This window comes from Mytilus galloprovincialis, chromosome 12, assembly GCF_965363235.1.
Source record: "Mytilus galloprovincialis chromosome 12, xbMytGall1.hap1.1, whole genome shotgun sequence".
In the NCBI taxonomy this organism is placed as follows: Eukaryota; Metazoa; Mollusca; class Bivalvia; order Mytilida; family Mytilidae; genus Mytilus; species Mytilus galloprovincialis.
The window spans coordinates 48,092,214-48,114,286 of record NC_134849.1 but is presented as its reverse complement, the minus strand read 5'-3'; the positions used below and the strand labels follow the sequence as shown (position 1 = coordinate 48,114,286).

At 33.0% G+C, this 22,073-nt stretch overlaps 1 protein-coding gene across 1 annotated transcript; it reads left to right on the top strand.

Annotated features, from left to right (window-relative positions):
* Positions 1-1,551: 1,551 nt before the first annotated feature.
* On the top strand, positions 1,552-17,820 carry LOC143055398 (uncharacterized). The gene is made up of 5 exons (XM_076228535.1): positions 1,552-2,121; positions 8,731-8,966; positions 9,609-9,752; positions 10,063-11,086; positions 17,499-17,820. Exons 1-4 carry the CDS (start codon positions 1,826-1,828, stop codon positions 11,013-11,015), a joined length of 1,629 nt encoding a protein of 542 aa, XP_076084650.1. The 5' UTR covers positions 1,552-1,825; the 3' UTR covers positions 11,016-11,086; positions 17,499-17,820.
* The last annotated feature ends 4,253 nt before the right edge of the window (positions 17,821-22,073 follow it).

Sequence of the window (22,073 nt, the reverse complement as noted above, 5' to 3'; positions counted from 1 at the left end):
CAGTAAAGAAAACTGACGCCTATATTGTATAGATACTCGAGGAGCAATAAGATAAAAAGATACACAAACGAAAACTGACGCCTATATTGAATAGATACTCGGGGAGCAATAAGACCAAAAGATACACAAACTAAAACTGACGCCTATATTGTATAGATACTCGAGGAGCAATAAGATAAAAAGATACTCAAAAGAAAACTGAGGCCTATATTGTATAGATACTCGAGGAGCAATAAGATAAAAAGATACACAAACTAAAACTGACGCCTATATTGTATAGATACTAGAGGAGCAATAATACCAAAAGATACACAAACGAAAACTGACGCCTATATTGTATAGATACTCGGGGAGGAATAAGACCAAAAGATACACAAACTAAAACTGACGCCTATATTGTATAGATACTCGAGGAGCAATAAGATAAAAAGATACTCAAAAGAAAACTGACGCCTATATTGTATAGATACTCGAGGAGCAATAAGATAAAAAGATACACAAAAGAAAACTGACGCCTATATTGTATAGATACTCGAGGAGCAATAAGATAAAAAGATACACAAAAGAAAACTGACGCCTATATTGTATAGATACTCGAGGAGCAATAAGACCAAAATATACACAAACGAAAACTGACGCCTATATTGTATAGATACTCGGGGAGCAATAAGATAAAAAGATACTCAAAAGAAAACTGACGCCTATATTGTATAGATACTCGAGGAGCAATAAGATAAAAAGATACACAAAAGAAAACTGACGCCTATATTGTATAGATACTCGAGGAGCAATTAGATAAAAAGATACACAAACTAAAACTGACGCCTATATTGTATAGATACTCGAGGAGCAATAAGACCAAAATATACACAAACGAAAACTGACGCCTATATTGTATAGATACTTGGGGAGCAATAAGATAAAAAGATACACAAAAGAAAACTGACGCCTATATTGTATAGATACTCGAGGAGCAATAAGACCAAAATATACACAAACGAAAACTGACGCCTATATTGTATAGATACTCGGGGAGCAATAAGATAAAAAGATATGCAAAAGAAAACTGACGGTCCAGAATGTACAAATACTTGAGGAGACATAGAATCATATTCAAAACAGTGTGGCTGTGGCCATTGATTGACGGCCTAAATTATCCCATTGACTGGGACAGATTAGATGAACGTTTATCTGTAAAAACCACTGCTCACTACTTACTTAACATAGAATTTAAAATGTGGGGTCACCGAAGGTTCCTAAAGCTTTTAATATTAAAATAATTCGAAAAATTAATCAGGAATAACTTTTATGTTTTGATTTATATTATTGATATAAATCAAAACATCGTGTTAATCCTGATTAGTTTTTCGAATTACTTTATTTGAGGCGTTGAGAACCTTTAGGACACCACAGTTTAAGTGTCTTTAACAAGTACATAGTGAGCAGTGGTCGTTACAGACAAACGTTCACCTAATCTGTCCCAGTCAATAGGATAATTTAGGTCGTCAATCAATGGCTACAGCCACACTGTTTTGAATTTGATTCTAAAACCAAAAGATACATAAATGCAAAATTACAGCATATAATGTACAAATACTAAAAAATAATGGCCAAATCCATCTAGTTTGATTTGGTGTTAGCTGGGTATATACGTTACCTAGTTTTATATTTTGTCAATGGTACAGCCTTGAAGGTTGAAATTAAATGATGTCTGAATTTACATAATCATTTGATCTGTATATGCGATATCACGATTTCTTTTTCGTACACATCTAACAACGTTTAAGGGACAATACTTAAAAATATTTTCGTAAAAGATATAGGAATGGCCCACAGTGAACACATGGATAACACCTTAGAAGAAAATGAGCGTTGCAGTAATGATGAAATTAAACAAATGTTCCGAAATAAATTGGAGATCGTCCTCAAAATTGACAATACCAACGTATATGACAATAATGATAGTGATGTATCCAATGCTACCCCAGATCATGATCATGAGAGTGTATCCATCCAACTGACAAATATTGCGCTGTATACGTTAGATAACGAGGATTCTTCAAACAAAGATCAGGGAACAGATGGGGGAATGGACAACCTACAATCCTATAGAGGTTCAAGGTTGGTACCCCGTCTACAATTGCCTAATACCACCCCCTTTTCCAAAAAAAAAGAAAAGAAAAAAATAACAAAACAAAACAAAACAAACCAACTGATTTTGTCTCGTAAATAACTCAATTCATGTACTGCAAAAGACCACCGAAAGAAGATACAGGTAGAATTTCTGTAATACATTTGTATTACATTTGTATGAAATGGAAGAAAGAAAGAAGAATACTGTATATTTATATCTCGATGTTCAATACCTTGGTACTAATAAGCTGTGAGGTGTAACATTTTCCACAAACAGTCTTGATTGGTTCAGAAATAAGTGAAATTCTTATGACAAAAGGGAGTTCTATGTTTCCCTATATGGTGTAATTATACTGTGTTGCACGATGACAACCAACCTGAGCATTAGTAGTATTGTTTATTTAATATTTATTTTTTATGTTCAAGACAGGCATGGAAGAGACAGTTATTACATTAGTTGCCAAATGATTATGTTAGGATAATATGTTCCACATGTTTTATTTTGGATACATTTTGTAGATAGGAGAGCAACATATTATAGGTTCATTTTTCATGTGTTTTTTTTCTAAATGGGAGATGGTATATAGATTTGATAACATGATATAATAATGGTTGTCGTTTGTTTGTGTGTTACATATTCACTTTTCGTTTATTTTTTGTACATAAATAAAGCCGTTAGTTTTCTCTTTGAATTGTTTTACATTGTCATTTCGGGGCCTTTTATAGCTGATAATGGGGTATTGGCTTTGGTCATTGTTGAAGGTCATATGGTGACCTGTAGTTGTTAATTTCTGTGTCATTTTGGTCTCTTGTGGAGAATTATCCCATTGGCAATCATACCACATCTTTTTTATATGTATTTGCTTACTATTTGTATGGTTCTATCCATATTATTTTGTGGTGGATCATCAGTATCATTAGTAAAATATTTTGTTAAAATGTTCCTCAGATTAGAATACAATTTATTGCGAACCCAATTGAACCTTTCCATAGATTCACCTGATAACTACCTGTCCATTTAAACTTTTGGCAGTTCTATTGTCCCATCTAACAAATACAACAGGTATTGTTCTCTGTATAGTTTATTCACTCAGACCTTTAAATTTCTTCTTAGAGGAATCTATCACTCATTGATTAATCTACCTGAGTAAAAAATTAACTGCTAAATTAGATGGAAATAACATGTTTACTATTTATAAAAAACTGTATATTAGTTTGAATGTATTATATTTTCAATCTGTTGAATGTAAACACTGATTCAAACATTAATAAAAGTTGATTTCTGATAAAAATCAACATTATTCCTATTTCGAAAAAAAAATTGATAAAAAAAACCTAAAAATGTTGATGTTGATATTTTAAGGCCTTCTTAAAAGTATTCTATAACTAAACAAAAACTAAAAGATGCAAATTTTCATACGAACAATACTTTTTTTTTTAAAACAAACTTTTTATGATTAACTTATTATTTATTTTAAACAGATTGAAAGAAATATTTAATTTATTTTAATAAACATCAAATCACAGGCATTTTTTCTATGTGAAACATGTAATTTCCATCAATTTAGCAGATAAACTTTTTACTCAGGTAGATTAATCAATGAGTGATAGATTTCTCTTAGAAGAAATTTAAAGGTCTGAGTGAATAAACTATACAGAGAACAATACCTGTTGTTTTTGTTAGATGGGACAATAGAACTGCCAAAAGTTTAAATGGACAGGTAGTTATCAGGTGAATCTATGAAAAGGTTCAATTGGGTTCGCAATAAATGGTTTTTAGTAATGACAATGCCTGACATGATGCTTGGGGCTAGATTGTCTAGGAAGAAAACCTTTGTGCTGATTTTTATCAATTCTTTGATAATATCTCCTCCAAATCCGGTCGAAGCAAAGAAATTTTTTTACCAATATGACAATGATTTCACCAAAAGAACCTTTGTGAGCATGCTTCAAAGACTCATAACTGCTCCAAAAGTAATCTGATAGAATTTCAAGCATGTCAAGTGGATATTATCAACAGCTACTTAATTAGTCTTAATATGTCTAAATATCTACAAAGTAATAGTATTCAAAAATTTATGCAAAATTATTCTCCTTTCATTTTTTGTTTGTTATATGGATACAAATATAAGTGATACATGTACCAATACAGTATTTGTTGTGGTATGAAAGTGTAGTAATTAACATTTAGTGTAACAATGTTAATTGACACAAATTAAGAAATAAACAAATGATTATGAAAAATGTTAAACATGTACAATGAAATATAGTTTTAGAAATCGATAAGACCAGACAGGCTTTATAATTTTTTTTAAACATTAAATTGAAGGACCATTTACACTCAGGACGGGTCATCAGTAGGCAGAATAGATGTATTAAAACAACCTAGCATCATATTGCTAGTAGCGGGAGTAACATTGTCGGGTAAATTTGGTCTTATTTAAAATTTAATCAAGGGACATACATTTGTATAATGTTTGGTTCAAGTCAAACTAGAATGCTTTTATCTCCCTATTACTTACATTGTACATAGAGGTAATACTTCTTCCACAAATCCTTGTACATGAGAGTTGTCTGTCAAATCTTTATTTCACAAAGAATGAATTGCATAACAATGAACTGAGCTCAAAGCAAAGTACTTTAATAATACACTTAGGCAAAGAGCTAGATCCAGTGATATACTTTGTACTACAGGTCCTTCATGAACACCCATCGACCAAAACCATATCTCAATAACATGCCATACTACATGGTTGGATAAGAAGTCCTGAAAAAGACATGATTTTTTTATCGTATTTTAAGTATATATGCACAGGTTAAAACTTTCTTGTGGTATAATCATTCAGTATCTAGCAACTATCAATTTGCTTCATGCACAAATTAATATAGGTTGAGTTCCCCTCTGTTGGAAATAAGAACACACCTCCACCTAATTTTAGAAAACTGATAAACAAACATTCAAAACTATCAAATGTTATCCAAGACTTGTCAGTGTCTATTTACCATTGCCACTGAATCAGTGATATATGTACACATAATTATATACATGTAAGACTAAAAAGTACATATATAAGACTAAACCTGACATTCAGTCTTTACAGAAAACTTTATTCCCCAAGCCATTTTCAAATCAGACTTCACGATGAAATAAGATTCCATATCTACATGTACAACCAATGAAAATCAAATATCCCTCTATTAGACTAGCACTGAAATCCCAGTTTTCTAAAATGTTAGCTAAATGACCCTTAGATTCAAGTCACCTTATATTACTTACTATTGTCAGCCGACCACATAATCTGTCCCACTTTATCATACAACAATCCAGTTTCTATTGTGGCATCAGTTATTTTGTATTGTGAAGTCAAAATTTTACAGGAACCTGGGTGATGTCCCGTCATGGCAGCCAAATGAGCAATACAATGTTTAGGAAAACATGACCTAAAACCTCCTCTATAAGACACAAATACATGGAAACCGAATCAAAATCACAAAACAGCTGTGACTGTAAATGGACTAAAGAGTATATATGACTTTTAAACAAATGTAGAGGGAAATGACGGGGAAGGGGCCAAATAGAGTTCAAGGGGAGCAAATTAGAGGGAAATTTTAAAGTTGAGTCATCTTTTTAGACACAAGTTAAATGAGAGGGGGCATGACCTTTTTCTGGACGTCTGGATCGGGTGTTTTTAAGTTCAGGATTTCGGGATTGACACTTTCGGGGTCAGGGATCACTTTCTTCAAATTTCGGGATGTCAGGTTTTGATATTATTTAAATTTGGGACCTCAAGAATTCATTTTTTTAAGGCGGGGATTTCGGGATCAGGACCCCTCCGACCCACCCTCTTAAATAATCACTTATTTAGACTTACCTTCTAATTCTATATAAAAAAATCACAACTCAGAACAGGAACAATATGACACTCTGTCTAATTTACTTCGACTACTGATATGCAAACCTAAAAACAGACACACAAATATCATAAAATAGAGGTTGAAATGCACTTTGAATATATACTTCAGACACGTGTTACATGAGCCGGTTTGTTTACAAATAATAATGTCACATGCTCGCGCACTGACGTAACATCGATCTTGCAATTCACTACACAATTCACTCATACAGAACCAATTATCATGCAAACATGCATCGTGAATGTGATAGGTTATCAAATAATACAGAAATAATGACACGTACAGTTTTAGAAGAAATTAGTTCATCAAATAGATTAGATTTTCACTTTTGACACGAATAGGTCGGGTTGACATTTCTGTCATCGGGGATAATATTCAGATAAATGGGATTAAACTGACCGTCAAAAATGTCTAGAGAAGCACATCTCGAGAACCTTAACATTAATAAGCCATACTTACCAAAATTACTCTATATTAATAAACTCTATGTAAATGAAATTTCACAATGATTACGATACATAATTTTGATGATGGCAATGATCAATGCTGGATAAATTGGCGCTAAAAATATTCTTACTCCTACTGCTTTACGTAATAAAATTTGTATGGAATTGAATTTGACTAAAGTTCAGCATAAAAAAACCGTTACTATGCAGATGCATGACAATATATTTCTGAAAAAGTGTATATATATTTCTGAAAACGAAGTTGCCTGTATACTTTACAAGGGATTACATTTGAGCGCAAGGAGATTTCTATTTATGAATCGGTTTATTAACCCCTTTGAACCCAGGGTCGAAGTTCAAGATGTTAACATATTAACGGAAATATTTTGCTTTCCGTTTACATCATTGAGGCCATCTATTTTTATTGCGGGGTTTCACATATTTAAATCGGAATTATAGAAAAATGGAATGTTGTTAGTCGAATCAAAACAGAAAATGATGAACACTTGAGTATTTTCAGCAATCCAATGGGATTGAGGGTCTGTGTATTCACATTATTTGTAAAACTTTCCTTATTCCTGTGAAGCATGTGCTTTATAACGAGGCTTGCTATGCTTTACATCGACGCCAAAGTACTTCAACCAATCAGGGAATGTTTATTTGGGGCATTCGACCTATTTTAACTCAGATTTTGGCATATTTTAATCGAAACTATACAAAAAAGGAATATTGTAAGTACATATAAAATTGAAAATGATGAATACTTTTAGCTAAAGATGAATTGGATGGGTGTTCTGTGTATTCACACTATTTGTACAACTCTCGTTACTGATGCCATATTTTGGAATTTCCGTGACCTAAATGGTTCGCGAAAATTAATATTTTTATATATAGTATAGTAAATATTCCTCAGAGAGAACGAGTTTCCGAATTATGGAATGCAAGTGTTGTCACTATTTTGCGATTATATATGAGCCAGTCCATGCGAAAAGGTACAATAACGAACATTTTACGATATTCTAAAAAGTGTGCATAATTATTGGTAGTAGACTTGTGATTTATTAAACACATTTACTTTTCCTCATTTCCTTAAGCTGTGAGCTACACGCAACTGCAAGTGTTGAGACCCCCCTTTAGTTTTATCAGGATTTTTAATGAATTATTTCCTATATTTCAATCATTTTCAAAGTACAGTTTAAATGGCTTGATTAGACAATTGATAATGTTAACCCCGGTAGCAGTGGGGATTAGGCTTTCGCTTACGATGCGAATATCAATGCTTTCAAACCGGGCAACGGTACGAATCCCGTGCAACGACGGTTGATTTATATAATATTAAATAACTGAACTTAACTTTACTTAAGTTAACTTTCAATTTCTAAAACACAAGAGGTCATAGTTTTTGTATTTTCCCTTGTGTTTTAATGTTGTCTTACTTTCTTTAAACCTGTAAAAATGAAGAAAATTGTTGACTTTTGTCTCTCTAGTGTCGTAAATTTTTAAGTTTCTGGTCGGTATAGCATTAGTCTGGGAATAAATGATTTTACACTTCCTCAAATACCAAAAATTCAGATATTTCTACGTCTTGTGCTGTTTTAATTGACAAATTCGGGATAAAATTGACAATCTTATGAATGTTTACACTAATGTAATTTTTTTCGGATAAAATCGTTTTTCAAAAATATTATTACAAACGTGTTAATCAAAAGGACTTTTTGTACCTTGTCACATGGACTGGCTCATATTTGTTTGACTGTTTGGAGTGATATCTAATGTAACTTTTATTTTCCCTTTATACATATTTATGAAAGAATCAATGTAATACAAATCGCCTTATGTATTGTCATTTGTAACGGCGAAATGTATTGTCTAAAGGGTCTATGCGGAATGTTCAACATGTTGGGACAAGATAATTATTTTTCAAACTATCTGAACAAGGAACTTATCCATTAAGGTAGTTGGGTACAAATCAGAATACAAATATTTTTTTAACAATTTGCCGATATGTAGCTCATATCATGCTTTTTTCAAGAATATGGTAAGATTTGTGAGTCATGTGGTCTTTTTCCAAGGTACAGGCTTTTCAATATTGGCAGATTTTGTATGAATTATGCTAGTCCGGAAATCATGAAATCTTCGTTAAAAACTAGACAGGAACTGACTATTATTTCTTTTAAAATGTGTGTTTCCGCTATTGATATATGCATATTCTGTTGTACATATCATCATTTTGTAGACTTGATGATAAAGAGCACATTGGCAATAACCTTGAAACCGATGAAACCCCAGGAAACAAAACAGATTACCAAAAATGGTGCATTTTATTTGGAGGATTTTTAAGCTTTCTATTGGTAGCTGGGTTTCCGTTCAATCTGTCTGTGCGGTATGTTGAATGGTTGAATGAATTTGGGAAATCAAATTCAGAAACAGCATTAGTGCAGTCTGTGTGTACAGGAATTTTCATGACTGGAGGTAACATAGAATAAAAATAAACGATATCAATCATCTGTTTTCTGCACGAGTTCTACAAAAAGTCTTTAACGGTCTAAACTTGAACAGAAAGGGAGTATTTAAAATGTTAAAAATTTATTTAGCACGATGCATGAATCTATCTTAGAACAGACCGACCAAATAGGTAATGCTTGCATTTATTTTACGCTGGCAAATTTCTAATAGTTACCCGATTTTCAACAATAACATCAATTTAACTGTTCACTTTAAGGTTTTAACACCATTACGTTAAATTTTCGAACATATGGCTTTACCCCATATGCCTGCATAACAATACATATATATATATTTTTCCTGCGAATACAAATTCTTTGATGAACATTTTACTATAGTACATACAATTGGAAAATTTGCAATGCTGTCTCTAAAAGCAATATGTTCATCTAATTGAAATATGTTAATATGCATGAGAATAAAATAAACACTCTTTAATATTCGAATACCAGTAAGTGCAAACCAATATTCCGATTTGTTATCTGTAAAGTGAACAGATACAGGAGAAATTTTCCTTACTTTTTACTATTGATTTCATTTGTGTGCACTATAACGTCTTGAAATGCATATACACGTTATGTATCCATGCTATTGGGTTTTTGATTTCAGGCTTTTTCTCTGGTACACTTGTAACAAAATATGGTCCTCGAAAGTGTGGAATTATTGGAGGATTTTTGTCGGCAGTTGGTATCGGATTGTCGTTCATTGCTTCCAGCATAGTCTATCTTGTTCTATTCATTGGATTGATCACTGGTTTGTATTTTATAAAGCAGGTGTAAATTAAAACAATCAATAATAAAAACAATATACAATTACGAACATGTTTAACCATGCCGCAAAAAAGAAGAAATAGTACAATTTTTGTCAAATACTATGTGTTACCGTTAGCACGTCTACTGTAATATGAGAAAACCACCCAAAATGGTAACTTCTTTGCGTTTTTGAAAATACCAGAATATCTAAGATGACGAACATTTATTTTATTTGTACATGGTCATTGAAAAAAAACATAGGAACAAGTACAACAAAATTTTCCTTACTCTTTCAAAATATATATTTGTAGGTTCTGGTTTCTCGCTGTGTTATATAAGTGCATCTACAGTTGTTGGAATGCATTTCAAAGGAAAACAAAAAATACTTGCACTGGCATTTGTTTCCTTTGGTTCAGGTATTGGTGGCTCCCTCTTCCCCGTTATTCTCGAAATTCTCATCTCGAGATTTGGATGGCGAGGATCTCTACTCATTACTGCTGGACTCATGCTACATCTCGTTGCCATTGGGATAAGTTATACTGTTCCTCTGAAGTATAATCGTAGTAGAAAAAATAGTATTGCACGAAGATCCAACACCATTAATGAAGGTAACAGTGTCACGTTACCACGATATGACGTAACAAGTAAAGAAAGCCAAACTGATAACCAGAAAGGTCCACGTATGAAAAGCGACCAAACTGATTCGAATATCAAAATATTAGGCTCAGACGAAAACAAACCGTCTCAAGCTGCTGTAAGTTCTTCGGAACAAAAACGTAGATCTCTGTACGAGTTTTCCAAACTTAGACGTAGATCACTATACGAAGTTGAGGAAGACGATGACTTGAATCAAACTTTTTTGTCCATCTTTAAAGACATTATAACGAACAAACTTTTTATGGGATATGCATTTTCAATAGCGATAAGTTTAGCTTCGATTAACGCTACGCTAATTTTCTTCATTGATTATTTTGAATCCAAAGGAATTCGAAGACAAGATGCGTTGACAATTTATCTTCTTATGAATCTAACAAATTCTTTTTTCCGTCTATTTCCTGGACTTTTAAAAACAAGCACCACATATAAGTGTTTTATCCATTCCATCTGCATGTACACTCATAGCATCCGTTTCTTTGGTGTTATTTACTTTTGTCGGATCTTCAATTGTTCTAAATACTATGGTAGCCTGTATGTTTGGGATTGGGATGGGTGGTATGGTGACAGTCATGGCAGTGTCTATAGTGAAGCTGATTGGTCAAACTAATTATTCTGCTGGGCTTGGAGTATCAATGACGATCATAGGAATATTTAATACAGCTGCCGGACCACTCTCAGGTACGTTAACGGAGGACAGAGGTAAAGGGATTATATGCTATGTATTACAACTTTCTCATTGATTTTTATCTCATATCTCCTATTAATGGATAACTGTTACAAATATAAAAGTTTAGTAATATTGTGTTGCTATATATAGGAAACAATAATAAAATTGAGAATGGAAATGGGGAATGTGTCAAAAAGACAACAACCCGACCATAAAAAAGACAACAGCAGAATGTCACCAACAGGTCTTCAATGTAGCGAGAAATTCCCGCACCCAGTGGCGTCCTAAAGCAGGACCCTTAACAAATATATACTAGTTCAGTGATAATGAACGCCATACTAAACTCCAAATTGTACACAAGAAACTAAAATTAAAAATCATACAAGACTAACAAAGGCCAGAGGCTCCTGACTTGGGACAGGCGCAAAAATGCGGGGGAGTTAAACATGTTTAAGATTTCAACCCTCCCCCTATACCTCTAGCCAGTGTAGAAAAGTAAACACATAACAATACGCACATTAAAATTCAGTTCAAGAGATGTCCGAGTCTGATGTCAGAAGATGTAACCAAAGAAAATTTACAAAATGACAATAATACATAAATAACAACAGACTACTAGCAGTTAACTGACATGCCAGCTCCAGACTTCAATTAAACTGATTGAAAGATTATGATTTCATCATATGAATATCAGGCACAATCCTTCATGTTAGGAGTTTAGTATTTGACCATCATAACACATATTAGAAGAACATAACCCGTGTCATGCCAACAACTGGTTTTTGAATAAATGTGTTTAGTTCCGATGCAAAGGCCCTATAAGTGAATCAATATTAACGTCAAAATATGCAACATGACAACAGTATCGTAACTATATCCTATTTAAAGGTTTTGTTAGTTTCTGAGGTAAATACTGACATTTTTGTGATTTATAAAGAATATTTCCATAAAAATTGGATGTGAAATAAAACTATTTCAGTAAATAAAGTATTATATTATGATACTTGTCTTCTTTGCATAGATCTATCATTTCATTTTTTCGAAAATATAAAACGCTCGAAATCTCTTAGAAAATAAACGACACTGTTTAAAGTTCCCTATAAGTTTGTTTTCATTATTATTGATCAATGATGTGTTTGAATTTGTCGCTATTCTGTGATATAGATACAATGGATAAGCGTTGATTCTTGAAAAAGAAACCATGAGCCCGCAGGGCGAATGGTTTGTTTTTCATGAATTAACGCTTATCCATTGTATCTATAACTTAAACTATTGTGATAATATCTATTCAAAATTACAGCTTATTCTTAATTAGAAGGTATTAGTGAGTTTAAATAACCATGTTATCGTGACAAACGATGCATAGCAACAAATAATATATTACAATTAAATAGTTAAAACAATACAAATACATGTTGAACACACGGGCACAGGACGTTTGTGATTTTTTACCCGTAAAACGACAGGACATTTGCGCTACAAATACTATGGACATTTGCGCTTTTAATTTTGATTCACCTGTATTAAATTGACCGGACATTTGTGCTTTTTACCTATAGTCGTCTACCAGTGATGTTTTTATGTCTTTTTTGTAACTTTTAAGCACATACCAATGTGCTATGAAATGATTTTTAAACTTTTAACCATAAAGAAAAATATGATTTTAACTCTGCCAGGCCAAACATGCGGGTCCCAAGACCGTATAAAAGAGGAGGATAGTCATAAAAACCAAATATTGCAAAAGCGGAAGAGTCCAATGTAAAAAGCGCAAATGTCCTATGATTTGAAGCGCAAGTGTCTAAAAACATAAACGCAAATGTCCTATGAAAAAGCGCGCAAACGTCCCGCGCCGGAACACACCACGTCTGCCCTTAAAGATTTTCATTTATCAGGCATCTGAACATTTTTGACTAAATGTGACATATTCTATCTTATTTCTAATAAGATTGAGAATGAAAATGGGGAATATGTCAAAACCGGGAACAACAACTTGACAAGAAACATATGTATAGCATATATTTAAAGCATGTGTCCGAAATTTCTAGCAAGAAGTCTTATTCTAGGCATATCACGATTTTCTAGCATAGAAATTTGCGAATAAACAAATGAAATCATACTATATTGATTTTTAAACAAAAATGAACACCTAGAATGTAAACATTTTCATTTCAAACATGTGGAATAGCTAACAATGATCCGATTATAAACGCAGAAACTCGCTTTTATTCAACAAAATATCCACAATATTTAAACTAAAAAAAAACCAAGAAACCGAATACAGGAAAACTAGAGAATAGAGGCAACAACAAAAAAAATACAAGGATTCGAACCTAAACCGCCAAGTTCTAACTCATTAAGCAAAACCATGAAACCTCGCGGCTACCAAACTCATACACTACGAATGCATATTATTGTATATATAAAGGTAAAATCCATGTGTGTCCGTTGAACCGATTTATATCAAATATTCATTTATATATATAAGTTAGACATTTAAATCGTAACCAATTAGTAGCCGAGAGGTTTTGTCGATATGTTGATGTTGGTGACACCTAAGAGAATTCATGGACGGGTTCGATTCCCAGTGCAGGCATATACACTGGGGTAAAGCTGATGACCGTAACTGCATTCACGGTCATCCCAAGATGTCGGATGAAAAATTAGGTCAGTTTCTGTATTGTCTGTTAAAGTGTTTCTATATCATTTTCTTTACAAATCATACATTGAAACGATGTAAATTTATAAAAGAATCACTCGAAAATCACTAATTACTTCCGAGAAATGTTCATGAAACGGGAAATTCGATTTGAAAAAATCGTTAAGATGACCGTAAATCATAATCAAAATATTTTCAAGATGACCGTAACATAAAACAAGGATGACCGTGATTGGTAAAAAGATGACCGTAACTTGTAAAGGATGACCGTAATTTGTAAAGACTGACTGTAATTTATATAGGACGACCGTAACTTTTATAGGATGACCATCAATTTTAAGAAATATCCGTATTGTATTCAATGCTTTTTTGTTGAGTTTGTCGATCTCAATAGCGGATATAAATATGTTTCATAAATTTTTTTTTTAAACTATAATATAATTGGCCATATTTAGGATTTATAACAATGATATTAAATTGCATATTTCTCGTAAACAACGAAATATAATATATTTATCGATATCGACGTTAAAATTTTAACACAAATTGACAGCGATACGACGAAAATTTGAAGATACATGAATGTGTCCCTAGTACACGGATGCCTCATCTACACTATCATTTTCTATGTTCAGTGGACTATGAAAATGGGATAAAACTGTAATTTGGCATTAGAATTAAAAAGATCATACCATAGGGAAAATGCGTACTAAGTTTCAATTTTATTTAACTTGAAGCTGGACAAACGAACACACAAACAGACGAACGGACGAACGTACGCACAGACCAGAAAAACATAATGCCAATAAATGGATCATTAAAAACATTAATAATACATACGAATATTTGGTAATCGAGCCCATGTGTATGGTTCCAGAGGAAGCAGATTAAAATTTTAATTTGTCTTGATATATGCAGGTGGAAACACTTTTGAAATAGAACAAAAGAATCGAAGCTCTGTGTTTATCGAGAAAGCGATAAATGTTAACTGTAATGTTTGATATAGTAACAAAATTTTAAAAAGTTAATAGAAACAAATAAAGCGACAATTTTCTTATTTTAAAAACACCATTTGCATAAGTTTTCAATGTATCTATTACATAGTAATGCAAAACAATAAGATATTAAGTCGACGACATGGTTCTTATCGGGGCCTTTTATAGCTGACTATGCGGTATGGGCTTTGCTCATTATTGAAGGCCTTACGGTTACCTATAGTTGTTAATGTTTGTGTCATTTTGGTCTTTTCTGGATAGTTGTCTCATTGGCAATAATACTACATCTTCTTTTTTATATATAGTATCTATAAGTTGGATGTAGAAAATGCACAACCTCCGATTTTTTTTTATCACGGACGGAGAACAAATCAATCTTTTAGTTCAGAAATTTTCGTGTCTGCCCTTCCATTATGTGCATCAAGAAAAAATTCCCCAAAACAGGTAACGATTGTATCGAAAAGAGAAAAATCGAGTGCACCTTTTTATGTTAGGGCATGTTTAGGGTGTATATTTTGTCTTGTCTTTAAAACGTATAAAGCAAGAGTATTTTATATAGCATCTCGCTACAGATTCTATCATTATTATATATCAAAGCTACAGGTTGACTTTATAACGTAAAAAAATGACAGTATGAAAAGATGAAATATATGGGTCAAGTGAGATACCTATCTAATGAATCACAAAAACAGAGTAGGTGTGTTCGAATAGCTATTTTTTTCTAAAAGTACTTGACGACAGTCTTTTAATTTGGATGATGAAAATGAATATCTTCGAAAAAATATGATTTTCTTGTGTGTGATAACTAGGGTTTATAATCTTCAACCACTGAAAATGTTTAGTCTGCCCTTCCACGAAATATTTAATTAGATTTTTTTTAAATGCTTAAGAATTTTCAAAAATTCCATCTGACATCCGAACAGACAATATTTTTAAGTTGAATCAATGCAGACAAGATCATTAACTAATGCTCATTAGCTAGTAGATACATTTGTCTTTTAAAATATAACTGACATATAACGATCGATCGTAATGGTGCTATGTGGATAAATTTATCAGTTTTCAAAAGCAAAATTGGCAGAGCGTCATCCCTACAATGGCTTCCATTTCTACGATTGTGAGCATGAACTGGCGTAATGGGGAGATAATTTTGAAGAAGTAGAATCCTGACTGTAGGAATAACATTTCTGTATATATACAAATTAACAACGTTCCGCCTTGTGATACGCTTTTCGTACAATACTATTTTAAGGATCTACTTTGCTGGAGCTCACATTCACTAGTTTATTCAAATGATATTTTCAAAATATTTCTGTTATTTTATTTGCACGACAAAATGAAAGACGATATAATATCAATGGGTGTACATGCAATTTTTTGGCATTTTTAAAAATGTGTATTCATTATATGTCATTAAAAGGAATCCCAGAAACAAAACAAAAATCTTTTGTCGAGCATGCAGTTGAAGGCTGTGCACCGCATTTTTTTCATTATGCTTGTAAGGTGTCATTTTATCGCGTTTTTTGTAGCATGTTTTCCCTGCCTGTTCATTTGCATGTCTTTTGGCAAATTCATTTTAAAAATTAAACCCTCTATTGTAAAAAAAAAAGATACATATGGTAATCTTTGCATTTGAAGCACGTCTTATTTTCTTCTACCTATAGGAATGATAAAACTCTCATATTAATATGTGTATACCAACACGATTAATCATTTGATACAAAAAGATAGTTATATAAATACGGATATTTCTTAGAATTGAGGGTCATCCTTTAAAAGTTACGGTCATCATTTACAAATTACGGTCATCTTAAAAGCAGTTACGGTCACCCTTGTTATGAATTGCTGATTCTGTTACGGTCATCTCGATTGTGATTTACGGTCATCTTGGCGATTTTTTCAAATCGAATTTCCCGTTTCATGCACATTTCTCAGAAGTAATTAGTGATTTCCGAGTGATTCTTTTATAAATTTACATCGTTTCAATGTATGATTTGTAAAGAAAATGATATAGAAACACTTTAACAGACAATACAGAAACTGACCTAATTTTTCATCCGACATCTTGGGATGACCGTGAATGCAGTTACGGTCATCAGCTTTACCCCAGTGCATATAGAAATTACAAAAATTAAAGGTAAGTTTTTTAAATAATTCCATTAGTGATCAGAAATCAGTAAATTGGCCAATTCAAACTTAATGAAATTAGACACACAAAGAACACAATTGAATATAATTTGGTGAGTCCATTTCAGCGACGGATTTAGGAAGCGTTGATTCTAGAAAAAGAATCCACGGTAAATGAATAGGTTGACGTCACCACAATGGTTTAATTAAATTGAAAGAATTGTTAATTGGTTTAATTCATATAGATTTCACGTAACATATGAACACACTGAGTAAAGTTTAACGGTTATTCAATTGACAATGGAAACTCCTACCAATCTTACCATATGTAGAAAAATGTATTTGTACTGAGCCGGAAAATGGACTTTCAGTGGTATTGACAAAACAAGTAAACGCATATACAAATATGGCTTACTAAACAAAACAAAAAAGAACGGTTCTAATTGTACCATTGAGTATTTATGGAGACTGTTTATTTACCAGCCATAGATTAGGCAAGTACATATTATCAACACGTGTTTAAATAAAATTAAGCTATCATAACAAGAGAAAAATTATGTTAAATTTGATTGAATATTGACACAAAATGTAACAGATTTTAAATGGTTGCATTTTTACAAATATGAACTTAATTTTGTATTCCAGGATACCTTCGTGATATATCAGGAAATTACAACACCTCATTTCTTTGTTTGTCAGTCGTCTTATTTATAGCATCAGTTTCGTTTTTCGCAACCATGGTTTGCAGATACTACCATATTCATGACAGAGGTTCTAGATTTGACTTTGAATTTATCATAACAAAAAAATCAAGAAGAACAAGCCTAGTTCCCTGGAGACGAAAGTCTGTCACTATATCCAGTGATCAGTTGTGACTAACTGAAAACAAATTGAAGTAAAAGATGGCAACTATAATAAGACTTCTCCATACAAAAACAATTGACAACCAAAAGTCTGGGGCAGTTTCGAGTTTAACTTTTATATTTACAAATCATGTATATGTTTTGTGTTGATTTATTTGATTTATAAAGATTAGATAAAATAAAAATAAAACTATTTTCAACGAACTTTCATAAAATACGGCGTAGTTCAAACTACAGTGAACCTGCAGTAAACATCTTGTACAACCGACCTAAACATTTTTGAAAACTGATGTGTAAATAAATGATTTGGTGTTGATCCGTCATCAAAACAGCATTTCAATCATATATGAATTTTTAAAAACCCCATCCAGAGGTCACCAACCAACGATAAATTTCTGTACAATCAAGCCTTTTTCAATTCTTTCATTTTTTTACTTTTATATAAAAACACATCTGTAAATATAGATTCTTACACTGCAACAAGTGTATTACGATATTTCTCCACTCGAGACAGTTAAATTTTATTATTTAAAGCGCGAGGCTTGCCGAGCCCTTTAAATAATAAAATTTAACTGTCGAGAGTGGAGAAATATCGTAATACACGAGTTATAGTGTCGGAATCTGCTTCTCTAATGCTTTTTATCGTTCTTTTTCAAAGATTTTCAGAAAATTGTGCTCTTTATATGCGACGTCATCAGGCAAGGTCGCCTTTTTTCATGACGTCACAATAGGAAAATTGAGAAGAAAACAAAACATTTTGACGTCATAATCAAATTTTGACTAATCATTTGCCGAGAACAGATTTTTCACTAGTGAGGAGAAATATTTTTCTCACACCGGTCAGGAAATGTGAAAATAGCACAAAAATTAGAGAAGTTAAATTGTTTACCGTGTTAAAGCATTTAAATGATTTTATTTTGCATATATCATTACAAACCAGTTACGAGAAGGTACAAATACATATAAAACATAACAACTATCAAGTTTATGCTACGAAAATATTTTCCTTCAGACAAACTGGTTTCTTGAGCGGAATTCAGCCTGAAAAAGATCCCGAGACAATTTAGTCATACATAATACGAGCCCCGTTTTATGGAACCATAATAAATACCCACGTACTATACACAGTCAAATATCTTATTTGAAACATAAATGTACGAAATACAATGATCCTTTCATTCATATTTATCGAGATAACTGCACTATAAACTTATAACACTGATACATTTAAAATGGTCTTTTTCGTATTTACAAAACAAATTTTTGAAAAATACATACAAGTCAGGTTTTGTTTTGTTTTACATTTGATGACGTACGTTTTTTATTATTATTTTTAAATGTAAAGACGTCCTTGCTCAGCAGTATTTTTTTTCCAAAACAAAACACGCCTGTACATAAAAAAAAGGTGTACTCGAATTTCTCTTTTCGATGTCATTATTGCCCATTTTTATCATTCCCCTCCCTCGCCGCGGGCAAATTTATCATTAAAAAAGTCCATGTTTTCTTATCATTTAGTGGATTTTTTTCGGCAAAATTAATGCTTGTGCACAAAATCGGCAGAATTAATGCTCGTGCACAAAAAGATCCACATGTAGCGCATCACCAAAATTGACTGCTTTGTGAAAGTTTTCTTTACTTTAAGAATTTACAAATATCTCGAAGCTTATATTCTATAATTAACTATACACACGCACATGTAAGGTGCATTAAACTTTTAAAGCCCATAGTAACAGATGTAAACAATTCATATATATGAACTTGATCATTTATACCTTCTCTAATAAAGAGTTCGATTTCCTTTATTTAATTTCAACTAGATATCCCTATCAGACTGTATGTGTTGGAAATCACGCACAGAAGAGAACGTTAACGTAACGCGGCTTTATTGTATATCCAACGTCGTCTTCTTATGACGTTATCTTACTTCAGTTATCAATACAAATTCATACAGTTTAGACGTCTTTCTTATTACATATGCAGTTTTAGTAAAACCACTTTACGATATTGGTACTGTGACCAGAAGAAGATGAGTCAAAACTGAAATCTATACGAGCGGGACACTGGAGCGCAGTTTCTAGGATTTTAAGAAGATTTGAGGAGAGAAGTGAAACAGAAGACAAACCGGAAGAGGACGAGTTGGAAACAATTTTGGATACATTAAAGGAAAAGCAAGATATTCTGAAGGATTTGGATAAGAACATTTTAGATAGTGTACAAGAAGAGGATATAGAGCAAGAGATACTTGACACAGATGAGTATAAATTTAATTTAGAGACGAAAATACGCAAAATTCGTAAATTTATCCACGTTCAAACATCTAATTTAAATGCAGCCGCTAGAAGTTTTTTGCCGCACAATGAGACACTGCAACCCATTCAAAATGATGGCCCCGTATATAACATAAGAGATGACTCACAAAATACTGGCCTAAATTTCACGCCTTTACGTTCAAATTCAAGCGTCAATAGCAGCAACTTTTATAAACTACCGAAATTGAATTTTCCTACATTTGATGGAAACGTACTTGAATGGCAATCCTTTTGGGATTCTTTTGATTCCGCAATTCACAACAACAACACACTAACCGAAGTTCAAAAGTTTAACTACCTAAAATCATTACTAGAAGGAGAAGCGTCATATACCATTGCCGTATTTGCTCTTACGCACACAAACTACAACAAAGCTATCGAACTCATACATGAAAGATTCGGACAAAAGCATAAGATAATCCAATCGTACATGCAGGCACTATTAGACATACCCGCACCAAAAAATACGCTTTCACAACTAAGAAGTTACTATGACAGAACAGAAACGTACATACGTGGACTAGAATCTCTTGGACAAGCCCAAGACTCGTATGGCTCGTTATTAGTATATGTCATACTTAACAAAATGCCTGGTGAAATACGAAAAAACTTAACACGTGAGCACGGTTCATCAGATTGGTTTCTCGGTGATCTTAGGAGATCTATCTTTAAGGAGCTGGCCATTTTAGAGTCTGGGAAAAGTACAGAAACAGGTGAGAGTCCGAGCGCTACAGCTACGTTCTACACAAATACAAAATCACGTAAAATCTGGCCAAAAAACAATTCAACCAATGCAACACAGAAATCTCATAGCAAAAGTTGTGCATACTGCAAGGAACCCCACTATTCGTCAGAATGTACTAAATATACGGATCCAAACGACCGCATGACAATTGTAAAAAAGGAAAGACTATGCTTTAATTGTTTAGGGCGACACAGTGTAGCAGATTGTAAATCAAAATCAAACTGCAAGAAATGTAAAAGACGTCACCACATAAGCCTATGCAACAAAGACCACGATAAAGAAACTGCAACTACAAGTAGTACATGCACAGTACAAACACAACGCGGAGGAAGCTGAGACAACAATGGCACCGCTAAGCTACAGAGGACAAAAGATTGACACCAATATACTTTTTGGCGAAGGCGCCCAAATGTCGTTTATAACAAGGCAAGTAGCAGATACATTAGATACGAGACCAACAGGAAGAGAGGCAATAGCATTATCGGGATTTGGAGACACTGACAAGAACAGCAGAGTACAACAACTAGATACAGCAACAGTTAAGTTACAAAATATTTATGGCGACCACATTTCAGTGGATGTTTTAATTGTAACAAAAATAGCCACACCATTGATTCGTACTGCCAAAACTATGCCGTATTTACAACATTTAAGAATAGCTCAAGCCGTAAATAAAGATGCATCATTTGAAATAGGATTACTTATTAGAGCTGACCAATATTGGAACATAGTTGAGGATGAGAACATCAGAGGCGAGGGACCTACAGCAGTAAGGTCCAAACTAGGATATCTACTCTCAGGACCTCTCAAAGGAACCCACTCAGTGAACACAAACGCATCAATGATGAATGTAATTGTTTCAACCAAACGAGAAGAGTTTGATCTAGAAAATTTCTGGAAGATAGAAACAACTGGGACCGAAAATTTGAAAAAAAATTTCGATCCGTTACCATGACAACCGCTACGCTGCAAAACTTCCATGGAAAGAGGACCACCCAACACTACCATTGAATAGAAATATTGCATATCGACGGACAGTAAACGTTGTTAATAGATTAAGAAAAGATCCAAACATGTTAACAAAATATGGAGAAATCATCGCAGAACAACAGAGAAGAGGCTTTATAGAAAAAGTTGACGACAAAATTCCACAAGACAGAAAAGTACATTATATTCCACACCATCCGGTGAAAAAGGATTCTGCTACTACCCCAATAAGAATAGTGTACGACTGCAGTTGCCGTGAAACACCTAATATCCCTTCACTGAATGATTGTTTACTAGACATTCCACCAAATCTGAA

Excerpts from the sequence above, each read along its gene's own strand:
- LOC143055398 (XM_076228535.1), top strand. The coding sequence starts at position 1,826 with ATGGCCCACAGTGAACACATGGATAACACCTTAGAAGAAAATGAGCGT. Across the intron at positions 8,967-9,608 it reads AGGAATTTTCATGACTGGAG|GCTTTTTCTCTGGTACACTT; the intron begins GTAACATAGAAT and ends TTTTGATTTCAG. Across the intron at positions 9,753-10,062 it reads ATTCATTGGATTGATCACTG|GTTCTGGTTTCTCGCTGTGT; the intron begins GTTTGTATTTTA and ends ATATATTTGTAG.